This window comes from Carcharodon carcharias, chromosome 6, assembly GCF_017639515.1.
Source record: "Carcharodon carcharias isolate sCarCar2 chromosome 6, sCarCar2.pri, whole genome shotgun sequence".
Classification (NCBI taxonomy): Eukaryota; Metazoa; Chordata; class Chondrichthyes; order Lamniformes; family Lamnidae; genus Carcharodon; species Carcharodon carcharias.
The window spans coordinates 13132607-13155460 of record NC_054472.1 but is presented as its reverse complement, the minus strand read 5'-3'; the positions used below and the strand labels follow the sequence as shown (position 1 = coordinate 13155460).

The 22854-nt window shown below is 41.3% G+C and overlaps 1 protein-coding gene across 1 annotated transcript in view; it reads right to left on the bottom strand.

Moving 5' to 3' along the window:
* The window catches only part of LOC121278728 (sal-like protein 3), a 53626-nt gene that overhangs the window by 5144 nt on the left and 25628 nt on the right, over positions 1–22854 (bottom strand). The window contains exon 2 of the mRNA XM_041189097.1: positions 7608–11098. Within this exon, the coding sequence (XP_041045031.1) occupies positions 7608–11098 (3491 nt within the window). The remainder of the gene's footprint in view (positions 1–7607; positions 11099–22854) is intronic.

Sequence of the window (22854 nt, the reverse complement as noted above, 5' to 3'; positions counted from 1 at the left end):
ACCACTCATGCTAGATTAAATGGCCTTATTGCTAGCACTGTCCTTGCACCCCTTCTTGAATAGGGTGTCACGTCTGTTACTCTCCAATTCTCTGGTACCTCACCCATATCTAGGAAAGCTTGAAAATTTAAGGCAAGCACTTCTGCTATCTCCACTCCCAATTCCTTTAGCAACCTGGGATGTAAGCCACCCACACCAAGTGACTTATCTACCCGAAGCATAGCCAGCCTTTCCCTTTCAGTTTTCACACTACCCATTGCCTCCACTATCTCCATTTCTACCCATACTTTGTCAGATTTCTCTTAGTGAACACTGATACAAAATACTCATTAAGTATTCTAACCTTGTTCTACTCCTCTCAATATATATCACCCTCTTTGTCCATAATAGGACCCATTCCGCCTCTTATGAGCCCCTTACCAGTTACATGCTATTAGAAGATTTTTGGATTCCTTTTTATGTTGACTGCCATTCCAATCTCCTCTCATTGCCAGCTGTATTTCCCTCTTTGCTTCCCCTCTCAACCTACCGTATTTGATCTGGTTTTCACTTGAAGAATTCAACTAACATGCATCATAAGCCCTCGTCTTTTATGTTTCATCACAATCTCTATCTCCGTCTTCATCCAGGGTGGACTGTTTTTTGGTTCCCTTAATTTCAGCTTGTGACTGAAGCATCTCTTCCTTAAAGATCACCCATTGCTCCATTATAGTTTATCCCGTTAGTCTCTGGTTCCATTTTACCCTGGCTAGATCCCTTCTTAGCACTTTGAAATTAGCTCTCTTCCAATTTAGAATTTCTATATTAGTTTGTCCATTACTAGACTAAACCTGATATGATGATCACTTTTACCCAAATGATCCCTCACAGACACTTGGTCCATTTGACCCACCTGACTGTTCAACACTTGATCCAACAATGCCTCCTTTATAGATGGGCTGAGAATATACTGATCAAGGAAGCTTTCCTTTGCTCTAACATTATCTCAATCGATATTTGGGTAATCATAGTCTCCCAGTATCACCACTCTATATTTCTTGCAAATCTCTGTTATTTTCCTGCAGATTTGTTCCTCTATCTCTCACTTACTGTTTGTAGGCCTATAGAACACACCAAATAGCATAATTTTACCGTTTTTGCTTCTCAACTATAACCAAATGGATCTTGTCCTCACACTCTAAAGGAAACCCTCTCTTTCTAATACTACAATGTCTTCCCTAATCATTACTGCCACGCCATCTTTCTTTATTCCTTTTCTATCTTTTATGAATGCTTTATAATATTAAGTGCTCAGTCCTCACCATTTTTAAACCAGGTTTCCATTGTTGCCACTACATCATATTCCTACACTGCTATTTGTGCTTGGAGCTCAACAAACTTATTCACCACATGCATTGTAAATCTGTCTTTGCATTCCTATAGTCCTTCATGGTCTGCTCCTATCTAATATGGTACTACTCCCTTCTTTAGAAGTGTCTAACACTCTCACTTTATGCACCTTCTTCCTTTATTTTTACATATGCTGATGGCTATGCCCCTGCCAATTTAGTTTAAATACTCCCCAACTACATTAGTGAACCTCCCTGCAAGTACATTGGTGCCAGTCCTGTTATGGTGTAACCCATCCGTTTTGGCCTTCTGTCTCAGAACTGGTCTCAATGTCCCAAGAATCTGAAGCTCTCCCTTCTGCACCATGTTTCAAGCCATGCATTCCTTTTTCTACTCTAACCTGTGCTAGACTGGGAGTAATCCAGAGATTACTATCTTCCAAGTCCGGCTTTTTAACTGTTGAATATTCTGCTCCCTCTCTGTGATGGCCTTTACTGTGGCACCAGGGAGGCACATACCATGTGGGACTCACAATGACAGTGTGTCTCCCTAACTGTCGAATCTCCTGTAACAATTTCATTTCTATGCTTTGCTGTTCCCTCTTGTACAGTGCCTTGCCCATTGGTGCCAAGGTCTGGGCTGCACTCTTTCAGGGTATCGATACGCCCAGCTCTCTCTAATACTGAGTATCTGAGGGTTGCACGCACCCTGAAGACTCCTGTACTACCTGCCTTTTCCTACTCTTCCAGATGGCAGACCATCCACTATCCAGACCTCTCACTGCCTATGGGGTGACCACCTCTTAGAACATATGATCTAGGAAACTCTCATCTTCCCTGATGCTCTGCAGTGACTCCATTGACAATTGACAATAATGATTGACAGATCAGCTTTGACCTGATCACTCAAACTAGTAGTGGCATCTGTAACTTTTAAGATTTATTAGGATACTCATAAGATACAGAGATGAAGACATGACTAAAAGTTAACACTGGTCAAAGAACCAATCCTTTGAACTGATCTGTGCAAAAATCATGTGTACATATAGCAGATCAAAGCCCTGCCTGTCCAGCAATGCTGTGCACTTCCAGTTAAAGCGTGAAGCAACAATTGTAACTTAAGCCCTTTGCTGCAACTAATGCCTGACAAATCTGATTCTATACCTCAACCAGCTACAACAGCAAGTTATGGAACTGCCTGCTATTATCTTAAAGGAACACTACACAACAATAACAAAAATTGCTTTGGCCCAGAGTGAGGCATTTTGTGGAGGAGGGAAGCATTTTATTTAGGACAGAGAGGGAGCATTCTTAAAAATGACAATTAGCTTCAGCCAAGCATATGAAGATCCAATAACGGGTCTCAGGACTGATGGTCCAGGGAGAGAAGAAAACATCATTGGTAGGGATCCCGCTCTTATTCCATGATCCCTGTTGGATATAGCACACGTGGATGTCAAATGAAGAGAGGACTCACTTGACGGTGATGATTCCTATATTGAGGTTAAACAGGCTAGTGACATTCCAGGCTCAACCATGAAAAATGCAAGTAAACCTAACACCATTTGTTATTTTAGCTATTGTGGTTCGGTGTCGGAACAAACACCACTTGTTATTTTAGCTATTGTGGTTTGGTGTAGGAACAAGAGTTGCAGGCTACTCCAACCGGGAACAATTTTTATTTACTTACATGCTGTTTTTGTTTGGCATTGCTTTTTTACTGAAAGCAGAAGCTCAATCTTATGGGGCAGATTTTCTTGTTAAAAAAAAATGCTGGTTTATAAGGATGATCAGTGTGCAGTGCTTAAAGGAACATACAAGCTGGTAATGGAACTCGACTGGTTCTCTTCTGGTTATATATTGGGTGGGCTCCCTAACAGACATGCAATATTCCCCAGGCAATCCAATACACTCAGGCGCAAAACAGGAAAAATACCCCATGAAATCACCTATGATTGAATGTAATCTCTCATGCATTTAGTCTTGTATTGTACACCAGCCCTCATTCCACATATTTACAACAACTGGGAGCCTCCAAATATGCTTCCAGTTTCTTAAGGAAAATGAGCACATGAAATGATGTGCCATCCACCTTTAGAAATGTGTAGCTTTGTCTCTGAGCCCCTCCAGCCAGGTGCTTGCCAAGTATTTTTCTTTTTTGGTATTCTCCAATAATATGTAATTGTATTCTATCAGAAAATGTCAGTTGCCATTGAATATGGCAATTCTGGACCAACTACTAATTAGAAAATCAAATTCCCAACTCAAACTACTTAGGAAAAACAACACAAAGTTATTTCTAGAGGGAAAAGTTCCACAATGTTAATTTGTTTGTAAACATTAAAAATGAAAACTAAAAGAGAGTTTATGCATAGCTGGGGGTAGCGGGATGAATTTAACATAACAGTATGTCAACATGATGTTCGATGATGATGCTGATTTCCCTTTTGCCCCTATCTGACTTTGTTCTTCAAACAGGCATGCCAGCAACTATGTAAAAGCAAGCAAGCTATACTTTGTAAGTATTGTAACCACTGGGACGATTTTACCCAACTCACCAGGTGGGAAACTGATGGGAACAGGTGGAACACTAATTTTCAGCTAGTCCAGTGGGGACGTTTTTAAATCTATCCTGCCAGCTGAAGGGAGACAGACTGATTGGGTGCAATGTTGGTTTCCCACCTGCCCAATTTTAACCCCCCATTAAAGTCAACATGTGGATTGGCTGGGGTGTAAAATCAGCATTCCGCCTGATCCCGTGGGTTTCCCACCTAGTGACTCTGGTGGAAATTGCTCCCACTCTCTTGTTAATCTAGAACATCCAATCTGAGAACACTGCACGCAAGTTCCTTAAATATTATTCATATTTGGAAGCCCTACTTGTTCCCAGGCTCTTTGTTTTCACTTGAGTTAAGGATATGGTGGGGAGGAAGTGGGTGTGGGGATTGAAATTTGTCTCAGGCAGGGTTATGTTGGCCACATTTTGTACATTGCACCTTATATTGCAGTTCCAACTGCATTGGAACTTCAGGGTACCTGATCATCATGAATCTAATTGAGTTTGGCAGGGAAAATCAGACATACTGACATGGATCAGCACTGAATCTACTCATGGGGCTGGATTTTATGGGGCGCTGTGGTCCCTGCCCCCTTGGCTAAAATGTCGGTGGGGAGTCCGCCTAGGGGAAGAATGGCTGCTCACTATCATTCAATTGACCATTAATAGGCTGGAGGCAGGATTTCTATCCTTCAGAGACAGCAAGTTCCGCCTCAGAGAGCTTCCAGCCATCGGATGGCTGGCAGTTCTATAGTCCCAGCAGCGCCAGTCGGGAGTGGTGGCCACTGCTGGAACTACAGGCAGCCCGCAACAGAGATTGTTGCTGGAGCCAGACACCAATGACCTAAACAAAAACAGAAACAGAAATACCTGGAAAAACTCAGCAGGTCTGACAGCATCGGCGGAGAAGAGCACAGTTCACGTTTCAAGTCCTCATGACCCTTCAACATGGGAGCGGGCGTAAGTGGGTGGGCTCCCGATCGGTGCCCCTGATCGGGGATGTGCTGCCATTTTATGTGGGTGGGCCAATTAAGACCCGTCCAGCGCTGTGCGCTGCCTGTGCGGGTTGGTGGGGGGGGGGGGGGGGTTGTTGGTGGGGATTCCCTCAGCCGGGAGTGTGCACTTCTGTGCATGCGTGTGAAACAGCGCACGGATCTCCCTGAGGCTAAGTGCTGCCTCAGGGAGATTGGATCCGTTTTGAAACTTTAATAAAGGAATTTAAAAATTTCCCCTGCCACATCCCCTCATGTGACATGTCACTTGGGTTGGGGGTTGTCCATAACTTTTATTGCAACCTTTCATTAAAATTCAAAAAACCCTCATCCCGCCCGTGGTTGAGGTTTCAAGTTTTTTCACAAGCCGGCCTGGGTTCCCGGCCTGCCTGCCAACCTTAAGGTTGGACGGGCAGGTCCACTAATGAGCTGAATTTCTTAATGGCCTGAATAGGCCATTGACAGGTCGGGGCCCGCCAACCTCAAAATGTAAATGACGCGGGGTGACGTTGGGAGTTCCACCACCCACACACCCACACCACAACCCCCCCCCCACCCACCCCCCCCCACCCCCCACCCCCCCGCTCCGATGGAAAAATTCTGCCCCGAGCTAAGTAGTGGAGGGATTTTGCCAGGGTCAGGCTGGCAGGCCCTGGTGAGGAGATGAAGGACCAAGGCCAGTGAGAGGGTAAAGCAGGAAGAATGATCGGGGTGGGAGGGGGGAGATGTGTCTCCAGTGAACATGGGGGACCGCAAAAGAGGTAACCCCTTGCCTGACACCAGCCACGCAGCTTCCACCATGTCATGGGCCTCCCCTTGCTGTGGGTAAAATAGAGGCGGGGGCAGGATGAGGCTGTTAATTGACCATTTAAGGGCCTCAGTAGGCCCAAGGGTGGGCAGGCCATCTGACGCCTCCACTGGCAACCCCCCCCCCAACTAAAAATTTCAAACAGATTGGGGTGGGGGGGAGGTGAGTAGGTGGCAGGAAGGCCACATGTTGCATTTTATAAACACCCTCCACCTTCAAACCCGCCGACAGGGAAATATAAAATCCAGCCCATGGTAACTGAATCAAAGTGGGGGAGCAGTGGACTATTATGCAGCGCACCTTTAAATTTGTACCATTGCTATCTAGTTCAAAAACATGCTCTAAAATATGTGAATGAGTTATAAATGCAAATTTGTGATATGTTGAAAGTGACAGCTTTAATAAGCTAACATAGATTTTCAAGGTTTAACTCTTGTAAATTTATATCTATCATCCTTCCTAAAGAAAGTGGTTTAATATGAAGAATTGACAAGAGGCAGAATGCTGAATTTTGGTAATAGCATCTGAGCAGGAAAGGAATGTTAAATGTATCTGATATAGCATGTAGACATTCAGTTTCAATTTCACAGGTTTAGTATTAATTCACTAGCACAAAATAAATTTATAAAAGTAAAAGTTTTGTTGAAAAAGAAATACCAGTTCTGCCCATTTTGTTGTGTGGCACTTCTAAGATTGATGGTTCTTGAACATCAATAATCATCATTTTTTACAGTAATTGCTTAAAATACGAGCAAAGGCAGTTTAAAATGCAGACAAAGTCATTTTGTATTCAATCTTATTAACTGCATAGCTCAGATTTTATATTATATGTCTAATCAGGTTTTCAGCTGAGGCTATATACACTATTGCACTATAATCAGATCTTGCATAGTTTTGGAATCAGCCAGTTAAATATGCACACAACCATATTATGCAGCATTCAAATGTTTGGAACAGTACATACGTATAGCTTGAATTAATGGTGTTTTGCATATATTGTGTCCCTTTTGAAATTGCAGAACATAAGAGTTCAATGTAACATAATGTAATTTCCATCATTAGAAGAAAAACACTTGTTCCAGAAGTCTGTGGCTTTGTAGGAGCAATATGCAAAATTTGGAATATTTAGCTTAAGTAACCACTTACTGGCAAGGTTCTTCCAGTGATTATGACACATCCCAAAACTCTAGATTTATCTAAGCTGGCCTTTTTAAAGGGGTAAGTCCATCCCACCTTCTGATTTTGTAGTGAGACATTTTCTATAGCTATATGCTAGTCAGATACATTCCAGTGAAAAATTAAATGACAAAAGCAGATAGGCTTGAATGAACCAAATGGGGGCATGTTGTGCTATGTGTGGGGTTAAAAAAGACGAATTCTGTAAGATGATAAGGTCTTTCCGTGGTCAAGGTCAAACCCCTTTCCTTTTAAGACTTAAAATTTTTATCCACATATGCAATGCATTATTAAATTACGTTTATCGTTTTTTAATCATTTTTATCAGTACAAATATTACTCCACTATGTTAAATGTTTTTTTGGCTTATATTTTACTTAAGATAATTGATCACATATGCTTTATTTCTCATACTTTTTAACACTAGGTGACAATGAGCTGGGAAACTGTTGACTGCCAATCCTCTTGTTCTGAGAATGAATGCAACGTGTGTGAGTGTGTGTGTGTGTGTCAGAGAGATAGAGAGATGAGGTTGGGGAAACATGACCTGTTTAGCACTCCGTACAAATTAAAACCTCAATGCTTACATAAACAGTATATGTGATTGGGTCATCTTTTTAACCATTAAAGCAAATGCCTTTGCTGTTGCTAACATTCTGGATCAGATTTACTTTAGCAGGTTCATGATTTAAAGAGTAGCAGCCTATAAGTTCTTATCACTAATTTATACATTAAAATGATCTTACCTTAAGATTCCCTTTTGTTGTAAAAGCTCTGCCACAGATTGTGCAGCCAAATGGCTTTTCACCAGTGTGTGTGCGCTCATGGATCTGAAGAGCACTTGCAGAAGAAAAGGTCTTCCCACAGGATGGACAGTTATGCTGCTTGGGTGTCCGACGAGGTGGCGGTGCCAGAATGGGTGTCATACCTGGACTCATGGCTGTCTGTGGTGCAGATGGAGCCTGTATACCAACTGGAACCTGCGTACCATCACCTAGGGAGATCGGCTTGCTGTGACCATTGACTTCCATTTTGACCACGGTTGGTGCGGTGCTGGTGACCAGGCTAGGAGTACTTTGGGTGGGACCTAGAGTGGAGTTGGGTTCAAATAACTGAGAAGGAAGTTCTTTCATCTTGTGCGTCAGTAAGTGCTGTTTTAAATTACCCATAGTGGAGCAACCACGATTGCAGATTGTGCAAAGAAATGGACGCTCTTTAGTATGGCTGCGGTAGTGAATTTCCAATGCACTTTTACAAGCAAAAGGTTTGCCACAGATACTACAAACAGTACTTTTCAACTTACCACATTCTTGGTTGGGGAACAGCATACTAAAAGCCTCTTCTTTGATGATCGGCCGACCCAGGTTGTTGGCTGTCAGATCTAGTGCACCTCCATTCTCCCGATGAGTTGATGGACTGTCCGCTTTTTCTGATTTCACTGATGTCTCATGTGGTTCTTCTTGGTTGCCAAAGCCTGGTGACTTTGACCTTTGACTCTCAGCATTACTATGCACAGGTGACAATGCCTGCATTGAAGAAGAGCACTCGGACATTGCTGGGCTACCTGCACTCTGACTTTCTAAGTCACCCACAGCGGAGGAGGAGTCATTAGTTAAGCGATCACTTTCCATGGATCCATTTTCAACAGATTTCATGCTGGATCGCTGCTGTGTGCTCAAAGCACAGTCTATTATCTTCATCTGATTCTCCAGTGCAGCAATGCTAGAAATCACTGAAGGAGGAGAGTTTGGTGATGAACCAGAATAACATAACAATTGCTTTGAAGACTCAGTTGTGGTAATGTTTAATTCTGCCTCCTCATCCATTGAATTTTCATCCATCAGTTCATCATCAGGATAATTGCTCATTAGTTCAGCATTCACTTCATCACAAGTTAGGTCTGTGTCCATACTGTCTGAGAAGCCCTCCGGTAAAGGTGTATTTGGAATCTGTCCACCCATATGCATACGAATGTGCTGTTGTAAAACTACAGCATTTGTAAATTTCTTCTGGCAAATGGGGCAAGAATGTTGTACTCGCAGAGGTGGCTTTGCTCGGTGAACGCCGAAATGTGTCTTTAAGTTGCCCTTGGTAGTAAAAGCGCGCCCACAGATTTTGCACTTAAACGGCCTTTCACCTGTGTGTGTGCGGTAATGCATTTTCAGAGCACTCTGGCAACTTAGTACACGGTGACAAATAATGCACTGGTTGGGGTCGGTCATCTTTTTATCAATGTTCTCCACCAACTGTTGCAGTTTTGAGGTCTCAGATGTTTGCATAGAGTCTAACAGGCCACCAAATGGGAACTTTGCCTTAAACTGACCAGATATTATGGGAAGCAGAGGGCTTGGGAGGGTTGTAGGAATACTGTTCACTCCATTGTCTGCAGCAGTCGAAGGTGTGGTAGAGCATGGAGCAGAGGAAACTGACGGTCCAGTTGCACAGCTTTCTGTGGGTTTGAAACCTGAAGTAGGTACATTTAGTCCTTGAACAATGGGGACCACACTACCGCCATTAATTGACTGTGGAGATTCTGCAGTTATTGGAATGCTGGAATCATTCTTGTTCATGTTTGGTGACAAAGAAGCACATTCACTTGATGGAGGAGATGGTCTTTGGGGTGACCTGCTTAAAGGAGTCACAGTTGGGGACTCAGCCAGACTGGTAATGCTTGATAGAGTTGGAGGCAACTGTAATCCAACTGAAGTTGGTAAGGTTGACAGCACAGGCTTGGTGTCCAACCATGTTGTCACTGGTTTTTCTGGTGGCAAGGACATCCCATATGGAATGCCTGTGCTGGTAGGTACATTATCAAGGTATTCAGGGACTGGATATGGGTTCATCTGGATGTGAGGGTATTTTTCTTTATGCCTCTGAAAGTGAACTTTAAGATTACCTTTAGTGGAAAAACGATTTCCACAAATATTACACTTAAATGGTCTCTCTCCAGTATGGGAACGGAGGTGAATCTGTAATGCACTGTCACTTCCAAAGACCTTAGCACAAAACCTACACTTATGCTTGAAAAATGGATCTTCTGAGCTCGTTTTGGGATCAAACACAGAAACATTGGGTGGTTTTCCTTTGCGATGTTTCATAAGGGCAGCCAGTGGATCTAGAGCATTAGTAGTTGCAGCAATGCTGACCAGTGGGTTTTGGAAGATCACACTACTTGATGTGTTCTGAGGTAGCAGTGGATTAGGCATGCTGGAAGCTGGGCTGAGAAGATTACCATGTCCAAGTGATGAAGTTGAATACTGTAACTGTGAGGAAGTGTTACTTGTATTTGAACTGGAACTTGGAGTCAGGGAAGATGAAACTCCGCTAGTGGATGGAGGCAAGTTGGATTCTGATCTGGGAGATACACTGCTGGGCAAAACAGGAGTGCTAGCCCCAGAAGCAGGCTGTGTGATTTGCTGTGAACTATCAAAGGCAGAAGGGTGGATACTGGATGCCTGTCCTGTTCCCGAGGCTGAAATAACGGCTGTTAACTGTTTAGAAGAATGATCACTGAATGAAACATGCTGGCTAGCAGCAGATACAGGTGTACCTTGGGAAGATGCTGATGGATTTAAAGGGTGCAATGTTTGTGGATTCATCATCGCTACTTGGTTTCGGATTTGTTCAATTAGTTGAAGCTGGTGAAGTTGCTGCTGTTGCAGAGCCATCAACTGCTCTAGAATCATAGGGATCGCAATGGTGGATACTCCACTATTTGAACTAGGACTGTTAGATCGTGTGTCCTGTGAGAACTGTGCTACCGCCACTTTTGTACTTTGCAAAGTCTCTAAAGTCACATTAGTGTTTGGCATGTTATAATTGGTCATGGAAGATGATTCGGGAATCTGAGGTAGCGAAGTAGCAGTACTGGAGGTCCCTTGATTCTGGTAACCTTTGTCAGTGGAGGCATCCACCTCCATCGGCTCGTCTTGTTCTGTACTCTTTACCTCGGAGCTGTCATTTCCCTCCAACTGAGTGCTCTCCTCAGCAGCTTCACTCTCTCCTTGATCACTTGGGCTACTGGCAGGAGAAGGCTCAGGGAAGTCTTCTGAGCGTGCTGCCTCCTCGTCGTTCACAATTAAGACTAGTGGATTCTTAGTGCAATTCTTCTGGTGCTCCATGAAGTCAGACCATTTGAAGAATTCTGCACAGCATTTCTCACAGATGTGGGTTTCCTCACTTCCACTTCTGCTTTCGTTCCCACTATCAGCATCATCTGGTCCTTCCCCTGGGGCTGCTAGGAAATCAAAAGGACACATCAAGCAATGACTTGCAAGACTATCCCTCCCTCCAATTTCAAGTTTTTGCACATAACTAAAATCAATATTTTTTTATTTTGTACAAATTACCTCACTTCAACACATCTCAGGTCCCTCTGTGTGTATTCTATCACTCTTTCTACCTAGCTAATCATTTTCTTTGCACAATCCATCAAATTATGAGGCCCTATCAATTGTGGATACTGCTGCTTAATGAAATTCCATAGAAGCTATTGATTTCCAATATTTTCATACAATTCACAGCTGCCTTGTCTGTTGGGTACAAATCAAGCCTTTGATGGACTCATTAGGATTCCCCTTTACCATCAGGCTTCCTCATTTCCAGCAAAATTAGAGAAGCCTTTGCCAGTTCACTTGACATCACTAAACTAATCTGTAACCTTTCAGGCTCAAATCAGTACCTGACAGGACAAACTGGCCCTCTGTTACTCAAATGTGGTCTTGGACTGACCATATTTATTATCTTCATACAGCATCAAGAGAGTATGGATTTAATGCTAGTCTATATAATGTCTTAAATCAATGACCATACTTTTAGAAATCTGAAGAGCAATGTACTCATAAGCATTAACTAGGGTAAAGTACCTTTCAGAACTCAGCACGATTTAGTTAAATTAATTATTTCCTGTGTTACTAGAGAAACACAAAAGCTGTGCCATAATTATTACAAGTTATTGACAGAGACTCAATCCATTAAAACTTTGACTAACAGAGGAACACATTTTGAAAGATGACTTTTTGACAAACAAACCGCTGCAAGAATTATCACTTGTAAAAAAAGACCCAAAATGTAAATCTTTTTGCAACAGGATATTTTTATGATGTTCACCGAAGCCTTCACATATTTATACCTTGCTTGCAGCTGTTTTTAGCAAGGCATATGTGCAGTACTGGAAAGTGTCTTGGAAGGTTTAGATATTCAACAAAACAAATAAGTTCAATACCTGTAATCTTTTGGATAAGAACATTCTCAGATGCCAACTTTTACCTATGCCTCAAGAAAAGGTTCAGCGAATTATATGCTAGCACTGTGGCAGAAAACTCACTAATTGGTTACAAATGTTTAATTATGTATATTGTAGGTAGCTTCCTCTCTGGACTCAACTTACCACTACATGCCAAACAACAAGCATGTTTAATGAATAGAATAGTAATGTGCATTTGCTCAACTAAGTTGTTCTTCAAGAAGGATGAACTGAAGTACCAGTTCCATCCACAGTACAATTCCTGATCTGTATCATGCTTCTAATAAACTCTAATGTGCAGGCTCTGATTATTCAGTTGCTGTCATTTGTCATTATTCAGGTTATTGGACATCCAGCTACTCTCCACATTAGAAATTGCCTATAACTATTCGACATACTGAAAACCTTGTGTTTTGGCAGATATTATTTTGAGAGAAAAATAAATTTGGCACTCTCCCATATTTTAGCTGGTTAGCCTAGTGTTTAGTTGAGCCATTCCAGGTATTGGCCTGGATGTTCCACCTATGGAAGGTCCGTGTTTTTCATTCCGCTTCACCAGCAAGCTGCATGACAGACGTCCACAGCTGGCCAGGGTGACATGTGGCATGTGGCAACTGGTCTCAAATGACACTGAGTTAGGAAAAGGGCAAAACAGAAATTGGTGAGGGTCCTGTTCCTGGTCATCCAGCCAGCATTGTTAGATTGTATGTGCGTGTGTGTTTGCATATGGGTATGGTGATACTGCACTTTGGACAAATCATGACCCTCTACATGTCGTTCTGATCTCAGCAGTGCTGAATCAAAGCTTCAGTGCCCCCCTGCAGGGAAGGGATATCAGATTAGTGATATTGTTGTTACGTTGTCATGACTCCACTTCCCAGCAGCCAGCAAAAAAGGGCATTAGCAGGGGTCTGGAAACAGGCTGTGAGACTGTCCTCTTGGCAGAAAACCCATGAGACCCACCGGGACGTTGAATATAATGGAGAGAAAACTGAGGCGGCATGTCCTTCATGGGGTGTGAACTGCTGATCAATATGTACAAAAATGAAAGAACTCTTATGAAGCTATTGACTTACAACAGCATTAACTGGTGCACAATACAGAGATGACACTGTGAAGTAAGAACTAACATGAAATGCATTTCTTTTTCTGATTATTGATGAATATATATGTATATTATATGTATATGCCTTAGAAGCTTTACAGCTTCAGATTTAGCACCATATTTGCTTATTTACATACATAAACACTGGAGATGGTGGCATAGTGGTAATGTCACTGGATTATTAATCCTGAGGCCCAGGCTAATGATCTGGGGGCAAGGGTTCAAATCCCACCATGGCACCTCATGGGATTTAAATTCAATTAATAAAATCTGGAATTAAAACCTAGTCTCAGTAATAGTGACCATGAAACCATTGTTGATTGTTATAAAAACTCATCTGGTTTATTAATGTCCTTTGGGGAAGGAAATCTGCCATCCTTACCTGGTCTGGCCTATATGTGACTCCAGACCCTATAGCAATGTGGTTGATTCTTAACTGTCCTCTGAAATGGTCTAGCAAGCCACTCAAATCAAGGGCAATTAGGAATGGGCAACAAATGCTGACCTTGCCACCGACGTCCACATTCCATGAAAGAAGAAATAAAAATACGTTACGACAGTGACTATAATTCAAAATGACTTCTTTGGTGGTAAAGCACTTTGGAGCATTCTGGAGTCATGAAAAGTGCTGTATGTCATTTCTTTTTAACCCCAACTTAATACAAACTTGTCCTCCACAGTTTTCTCTTTTGTCATTTTTACACAGAAATATATATCTTTACAGCTCTGGATGCCCGGTATAAGCAATGTTGATGGCACATTTCAGGAGAAGGCACATACTGCATGCAGTATTGCAAACATGTTATCAGAAGAGACTGCTCATATCATGTGTGGTGTGTTAGACCACGGAGTGTGGGGCCACAATTTTCTCACAAAGTCGTGACTTTGGCATTCAGTGGCCTTGAAGTTGATATGAATGGAGGCAGGCTGCTTCTCTCAGGATTCGATGACTTGAATTTCAATTAGTGGTAAACACTCATATCCTGTACTTTTCTATCAGTTGTTGCAAGGATGGCATGGAGAGTGTGCTGTGAACAACCTCCAATTAGCTGAATTAGGAATGATGTATAGCTCATTTTTGAGGGGGGAAACCTAAAGATGTGAAATGAAAAATAAAAAGTGGGCCCAACGCCTTTCGGGTGAGATGAGGCCATGTCTGGTCTGGCCTGCCCTGCCAGCGGATGTAAAAGATCCCATAGCACTATTTAAAGAAGAATAGTGGGCTAACATCTATCTCCCAAGCAACACCTAAAGAGCAAGATTATTTGGCCATAATCTCATTGCTGCTTGTGGAAACTTGCCATGTGTAAATTGGTTGACGTGTTTTCCTACACTACAACAGTGACTACACTTCAAAAGCACTTTGTTGCTTTAACATGCTTTGCAATGTCCCGAGGTTGTGAAAGACGCTACAGAAATTCAAGTATTTCTTCTGGGAAACACTTTACAAAAAAAGGTTAAAATTTGAAATGGTTTGAGAAACTGTAGGACTGAAAATGTAGCATTAATAAATGCAATATTACTTCACCAAGAAGCAATATAGCACTCTTGTGAATAGAGGATGGATCAGTTTCTCTTTAATAAGGTTTCAGTAAAAAAAAATCCCCACACTAAATGATTTCAAATTCACTTTTATCCAATACTGATAAAGGTCCAATACTGCTTTATTTAATTTATCAAGAATGTGCTCTATCTTTCTGTTGAATAGTGACATATAAAATAATAGGCAATAGGGAGAGAGTTGCCAGACTGTAACCCTGTCTTGAGATTCAGGTGAGGTCAAATGGTTTTGAAACCCTTTTTGGAATCTTGAAATTGCATTACAGATTGTAAATCTGTCTTTGGTATACAGAATAGAGAATTTGCAACAGCTGATAAAAAAAATTATTAAAAAATATTGCTTAAAACCTCCATCTGGCGATGCACTTAGCTACATACATGAAACAAGACGAATGTCAATCACAGAATTACAGGAACAAGGAATATTATAGATCTTTGGTGCTACCAGAACTGGAGAAATGCATCATCGTGTGACAGGTATAAAGTCATTACAACCTTGTAATTAATTTTTACCTGTAACATAGAATCATAAAATTGCAATCGATGGAAAGAGACCATTCTGTCCATTATGCATGTGCTGGCTCTTTGAAAGAGCAATCTAATTAGTCTCATGTCCCTGCTCTTCACACCCACATGAATTCTTTTCAAATATATATCTAATTTCCTTTTGAAAGCTGTTGGGCATGATCTTAACTCTGTGTATGTCAATGAGTTTTGAGTGAGTTAAAATTTTTCCTTCCACCTCCCTTTCAGGCAATGCATTCTGGATCATAACAACTCTATGTTAAAGTAAAATCGTCCTCAGCTCCCCTCTGGTTCTTTTGGGCGTTAAATCTGCATCCTCTGGTTACCAACCCTCCTGCCAATAGAAACAATTTCTCCCTGTTTAGTCTATCAAAACCCTTTATAATTTGGATGCAATATTTTGCCATAGAGTTCACTGTGCATTAGACTTAAACAACAGCTTATATATATATATGTTTATGAGACAGTGTACTGAAGGTATTAAAAAATTCCATCCCTCCTCCTTGGAGCTTTCCCACTATTTTCAAATACACTCCACCAGCTTAGCTGTTGTGGCAACAATATCACTGCAGTACTGCCAGGGTTTTCTGGACATGCGACATCAGGCTCCCTCTTGGTGTTGAGAGGTCCTGCCAGAAGCCTGCTTTACATAGCAAGTCAGACACCACCTTGGAAAATGGATTGGGGTTATGGAGGGTTCAAAACTGCAGGCAGAACACACTACGCTATCCTGACAATGAGGAAGATACAAACTTTTGTGTGTTTCAAATTCCTTGCTCCAAAAGTTATTTTGACTGAGTTAATGCCTCTGCTGAAATAACAGAGAGAAATTTCAGTGTAATGTGTGAAATATTCATATTGTAGCATCCCATAGTGCAAAATCAGAGTTGAGACCTTTAGGTAAATTTTAATAATACAGGTGGAGGAATTTCAACAGTCTATTGTGTCAAGTATACGCCGTCAAAAATTGATTATTTTTACTGTTGCAAACATATATTTGTGGAATATGTGAACACAAAGACATAGAAACAGAAAAGTTGTGTCCCCCTTAAATATCAAAGTCAGTAAATGAATGCTAGGGTTATTGCAATCCACAGTAAATAACTTGGAGTTGTGCACAGAAACAAAACTCTCCAAGTTTGCAAATAATACCAAACTGGGAGGCATTGCAAACGTCAGGGAACAGACTATTCAAATAGGGAAGGACATAAAGAAACTGGGGATCAGGACTGGTAGATGGAGATGCCATTAAATATCACCAAATACATAGCCAGAACAACAGTGCAGAAGATGATTACACTATTAGCTGCCAATTCTAATTGAATTTCTATGCATTTTAGAATGGTTGTAACTCTGAGGTATCTGTTTTACTGCCTCAATTTGGGTGCATTCTTTCACCATGGTTGCAGTACTTTTGTATCAAAAAAGCTTCTGAATTTCAGACCCAAAACAATATCACATTCAACAGGAAAACAAATAGCCTCAAACTTAGAAAAGGGGGAGTAAAAGGCAGTTTAGATTAAACTATTTTATGCATTGGTTGGCAAGCGTACACAGCCTGATTGTATCAGCTAATCCAAGAGAGAGCTAGTTAAGTACTTGGTAAAAAAAAATTGATATAGCGTCATGAGAAATATTATGGGATATGATATTTCCTAGACACTGAGACCAGCCAGCCCATTCCAGGCCTGTACATTCCTATGTTCCTACAATCACCCTTTAGGGAATTACTGCAATTGTTAACTGCAAGCTGTGATATTCCACATTAATCACCTTAACTAAAACCTTTCGGATAAAATACTGAAATATTAGGTAATGGTAAGATTTTTATTTATTCATGGTTGATTGATTTAAGGGGCAAAATAAAACATGTGACTCTCTAATGAATAGATCATTTGATCAGAGAATCATAAAATGGTTGCAGCACAGAAGGAGGCCATTTGGCCCATTGTGTCCGTGCTGGCTCTCTGTAGGAACAATTCAGCTACACGCCCCCACTCCCCCTCCCCCCGTCCCACCCTGCCTTTTTCCGTGGTTCTACAATTTTTTTCTCTTCAGATAAATATCAAATTATTCTTTGAAAACTGAGACTGAATCTGTCTCCACCACAGTCTTAGTGCGTTCCAGGTCCTAACCACTCACTGCGTAAGAGAGTTTTTCCTCATGTCGCCTCTGCTTAAATTCCATCAATGAAAATTTACAGAGTGGGGAAAAAGTGTGCATTTATGTAGTGCCTTTTGTGGCCTCTGGAAGTCCCCAAGTGCTTCACATCGAATGAAGTACTGTTGAATAATAGTCATTGTTGTATTAGGGAATCGCTGCAACCCATTTGTGTACAACAAGCTATCACAAAAAGCAAAGAAATAAAGGAACAAATAATCTATTTTGATGGCATCGAATCAGGGATAGATATTGGCCAGGTCATCCTCTTCTTCAATTAGTGCCATGGCAACTTCTACACCGGCTACCTGAGGTGGCAAATGGGGCCTCAATTTAATGTCTCATTGGAAAGACAACAGCTCTGACAAGCTTCAATACTGCATTGTTAGCCTAGCTACAAATTTCTCAAGTGCAGCTTGAATCTATAACCTTCTGACTCAAAGGTGAGCGTACTATCACCGAGCCCAGACTAACACTGACATTGGTTATCCAAAAACTCACAAAACAGAAGATCAATATCTGAGCAGCTAGGTGATGAATTATAATGGTTATGTTGTAGTTGGTACAGTTATTATTTCTGATTGTGTTTGTTATGTCAAGATGAAGGATCTCAGTGCTGGAGAACAGAACCTAATTTATCACCAAGCATTCCCAGGTGAAAAAAGAACGGATCATAAATGCAGATTACAGCTTCCTCTGTCCAGAACAACAAGATGCCTTGAACCCATTGCCAGAAAAACATTCTCACCTCACTAGTGCTTATTTTCCATTCCCTACACAAGGTATCCTTGTGATCGCTTGTGTGAGATTACCAGCTAACATCAAATTACATCCAGTTTTGATAGGAACTAGCAGCCATTTGAAAATGGGGGCTAAAGTTCCTCTGTTCACTTGGAAACTAAGAAATGCTTTCTCGTTGCTGATCATGAACCTCTAAGGAGAATATGGCAACACACATAACTGTGATGCCGATGAAAAAATAAGTTAAATATTAGCACATTAGGATACACTTACTGTAATATAAAGTATTATAAAGATCCTGAAGTTGCTCCCTCTTTAAACCTTAAGTAAAATGGCAATGAGGGAGGACACAGAGAGGTCGGTGCACTATAAACATTTATAATAGTGTCAGGATAATATTTCTGTAGGGTGAGGAAGGGTTTCGTACACGCAGAAGAGGCATGTGTGGGAGTGCATCACAAAAATGGGTGAATGCTCTCTGTGGGGATGAAAGGATCTCTCAGGGAATGGAGAGAGGAGAAATTACACAATTGCGGGAAGAATAGCGAAGACACGGCTTTGATATTACCGAAAAGTGCCAGTACCAGATGATAACATGGATGATAGAAAGTTGTTCAAAATATATACAAAAAGGTACTTATGGAGAAAGGTAAGCTAATGAAAAATGTAGCAAGTAAGGTATTAGAACTAAAAAATAGGGCTATGTAAGTGACTTTATAGTCAGATGGAAGAGAGAACATCATACAAAAAGTGATTTCTCTGTTCTGATGAAAAGTATGAGAAATTTCTAATATCGTATAATGGAGCAAACAGCCTTGTTTTGAAAACAACTTGCCAATCAGTGGAGGCTTTGGATGCTGGAGGAAAGCAAAGAAGTTATTCCATGTACTACATTGTTGAGATATTCAACAATTTACATTGATGTTACCTTAATGGCTCCACAACCAATGATTGGGCGCAAGAGCATAATAAAGCATATAATGAGAATGCAATACCCATAGGATAAATGTGCTTATATACTCATAATGCACCATCTGTTAACTTTTGAGCAAGGAAAACACTCTACTAGAAACTAAGGAGCAAATTCACCAGAACACCAACCATCACACACTTGATCCATTCTCATGGGAGGGCAAGTAAGAATGCTATCACTGAGTTTGTTATGTCTGGTGATGAAAGTTTAAAATCCAGTTAAGCCTGTATGGATGCCCTAGCTATCCAGTGCCTGGACCAAGCAAATCTGAAGTACTTTGGGGCACTTTTGGCAATTAGCCATCAGCCTGGCTCTATTAGAACTTGGATAGGAAGGAGAGAGAAAGAGAGAAAGAAAGATCATGTGTTAATATAGCACCTCTCATGACCTCAGGGTGCCCCAAACACTTTTCAGCCCATTAAGTATTTTTAATGTAGAAAGACACCAAAGCCAACTTGCGCATAGCAAGGCCACACAAGTAGCAATGAGATTCATAACCAGGTCATCTGGTTTTACTGAGGTTGCTCAAAAGATAAATATTGACCAGGACATTAGGAGAACTCCCCTGTTCTTTTCCCAATAGTGCTATGGTATCTTCTACGTCCACTTGAGAGGGAAGACTTCTCATCCAAAAGATCACACATCTCCAATAGTTCAGCCCCGGTTACATAAATGCCTAGAGTAGGGCTTGAATGAGTCCCTTTAACTGGGAGGCAGGATTGCTTTCACTGAGCTGAAGCTGATATCGGGATTTACTATTCAATGCCATTCTTTCTACTTGGATTCAGAAGCCAATACCCTAGAACATACCCGTGGAAGCTTGATCATGCTCCATTAACTTCCTGCAGCACCTCTATACACATTCTGGGGGTCCTTGGACCTGATAACCACCTCTGAAACTCTTTGAATGTAGCTAAGAAGAGTGAGTTTCCATATACAGGGCATTCACTGTATATTGTGCCTTGCTGACATATAGGGGGAAAAAAATCATACAATCGTGTTAAGGTCCAGCACAAATAAAAGCACTTTGCAAGAATTAGCTTGGGATATGACTGTGGAACTAAAGGAGAATGGAGTACTGAGCACAGTGATAATGAAGAGGGGCGTCAATGGGGCTGTTTCGTGAGGGGGCAGCTGATGCCACCCTTTAAAGATCCAGGCATTCGTGGACCTGTTTTGTAATTGAGGCTGATACTGTGGTCGGAGCATGATGACTACTCATTTGAATCTTTGGGGCATCTGGTTATGACTTGAGTCGTGATTGCACACACATGGATGCCAAAATATAGATACGGTGTTATTACTCACAGTGATATATTGGAGGCCCAGCTGCCAGTACTGGGCGTCCACCATTGAAAAATTGGCAACATCAATGGCATTTAGATGGGGACCACAGCTGTACAAACCATAGGGATAGTGGAGGAATGTCTCAGAGAATGACACTGTTGCTATGGAATCTTTGAGGCACAAACCTGACATAAAGTTGGGTCACATAGTGAGCTGTGGAGACAGGAAGATGGGCAAAACTGTGGCAATTTGGGGAAGCCATCCAAATTGGATCTAAGAAAGACAAATCATAATATTTTCTTAACCGTGAGAGCAAAGGGATTTATCTGTCCTTGCACACACAAATTGCTAAAAGCTATTGCACAAGTAAAAAAAAGGCTAAAAGTCTTTATCTCAAAGACAAAAAACAGGAAGACAAAAGTTAGGAAGTTATGCTTCCCTTCTTCAGAGCCTTGGTCAGACCTCATCTAGAGTGCTATGTTCTATTTTAGACACCACACCTCAGAAAAATCTATTTACCCAAGAAGGGCCCAAACTCCAGACTAAGTAAAATAGGGTGGAAGGAGGTTCATATGGAGCATACACACAAGCATTGACTTGTTGGGCCGAATGGCCTGTTTCTCTGCTGTTAATTCTATGTAATAAGTTCCAAGGTGGGCTGACTTCAACGTACATGGGGAATAGTTACAGGCAATCATGAGAGAGGGATACAGGGATACCATAAAGACCCAGCGTTCTGCATTTAGGCACAGTGGTGGGCCCTGTGAGAAAATGCCTTTCAGTATTGACAAGAATGGACCAACAGCTGGTTGGTCATGTCAGCCGGATTTCTGTTTCACTACCTATTGCTGCACACTAATAGTCAGCATCTCTGTGAGCAAAGTGCCCATAGGGTCTCCAGAAAAAAATGTTGCTGTTATAGATGCGACTTCATCAGGGTCTCTTGTAAATAGAGTTGTTGGACTTTCTGTATTGCATGCAGTCACTTGAATTTAGTTGGCCGCCAGTTCCATGGTCTCAACCAAGAGAATTTATAAGAGTGGGCATCATGAGCTGAAAAATGCAATTTAAAAAAAAAGTATATATATTTGTTCATGGGATATGAGACTTGTTGGCAAAGCCAGCCTTTGTTTTCCATCCCTAATTGTCCTTGAGAAGGTGGTGGTGAGCTGCCATCTTGAACTGCTGCAGTTCATGTGTTGTACATACACCCACAGTGCTGTTTTGGAGGGAACTGAATGGCTTGCTAGGCCATTTTTTGAGAGGGCAGTTAAGAGACAACCACACAATTCTGTGTCTGGAGTCACATGCAGACTCGGTAAGGATGGCAGATTTCCTTCCATAAAGGACATTAGTGAACCAGATTTTTTTAAATGACAAAACAACAGCTTCACAGTCACCATTACTTAGATTGGTTTGTTAGTCCAGATTTATTAATTGAGTTTAAATTCCACCTGCCACTACAACAGGATTTGAACTCATGCTTCGTGTAGCTTGAATCTAGTCTCTAGATTATTAATTCAACAACATTGCCACTACTCTACTGCTCAGAGTCACACTGAAAATGGGAGAAATTCACTCACAAACAACATTAAACAAATAAAATGTGCTACCAAACACATCCCTTTCTCCCCTTTCTTCACAAAAACAAATTCAGCAATAGCGGAATAGAAGATTCCTCTGAACTAAACACAGTACTATTACTGCTATACAAATAATTCTAAATCTTCAAATGACTAATGCCAAGTCCACCCAGGCACTGAACACTCACTTTTCAAAGTGCAATTTTACACGGGGTGGAGAGTCCATTGATTGGCTTGATAAAGGCCTTAATAAGCAATAAATATTTGCTTTACAATCATTTTGCTGAACTTTGTTAATTCATTTCTGGAGGAGTAGACAAATAGTTATTAGTGCTTTCTCTCCAAATTCCATATATATATATATATATATATATACTCACATTTTTTCACTAAATTTGGCAAGCACAGGAGTTTTAACCTTGGTTTAGACTGGTCAAAGTCATTTCATTTACTGCTGGCAGAAACTCCTACCACATTAGTCAGGGTTAGAGATGAAAAGATATCTGTGCCAAAAAGCTCTCCATTTTGTACATTAAAAAATAAACTCTTCTAATCAGAATGATTTTAAGATCCTTGTCCTTACTTTGGAATCACTCCAAGGCCTCGCTCCACCTTATCCCAGTAATTTACTCTCGCCAAATGTCTCCTGTCACACGCACCCACTGGTGCTGAGATACCATTACTGGCTGTTCACTGCTCCCACTTGGAATACTCTGAGATACTCCCCTCCATTTGAGCAGCGCTGTTGAAATGTAAATTGTTGAAATTATGACTAATAATTTGCTGCCAAAATAACAGCGAGGTTCATAGGGGC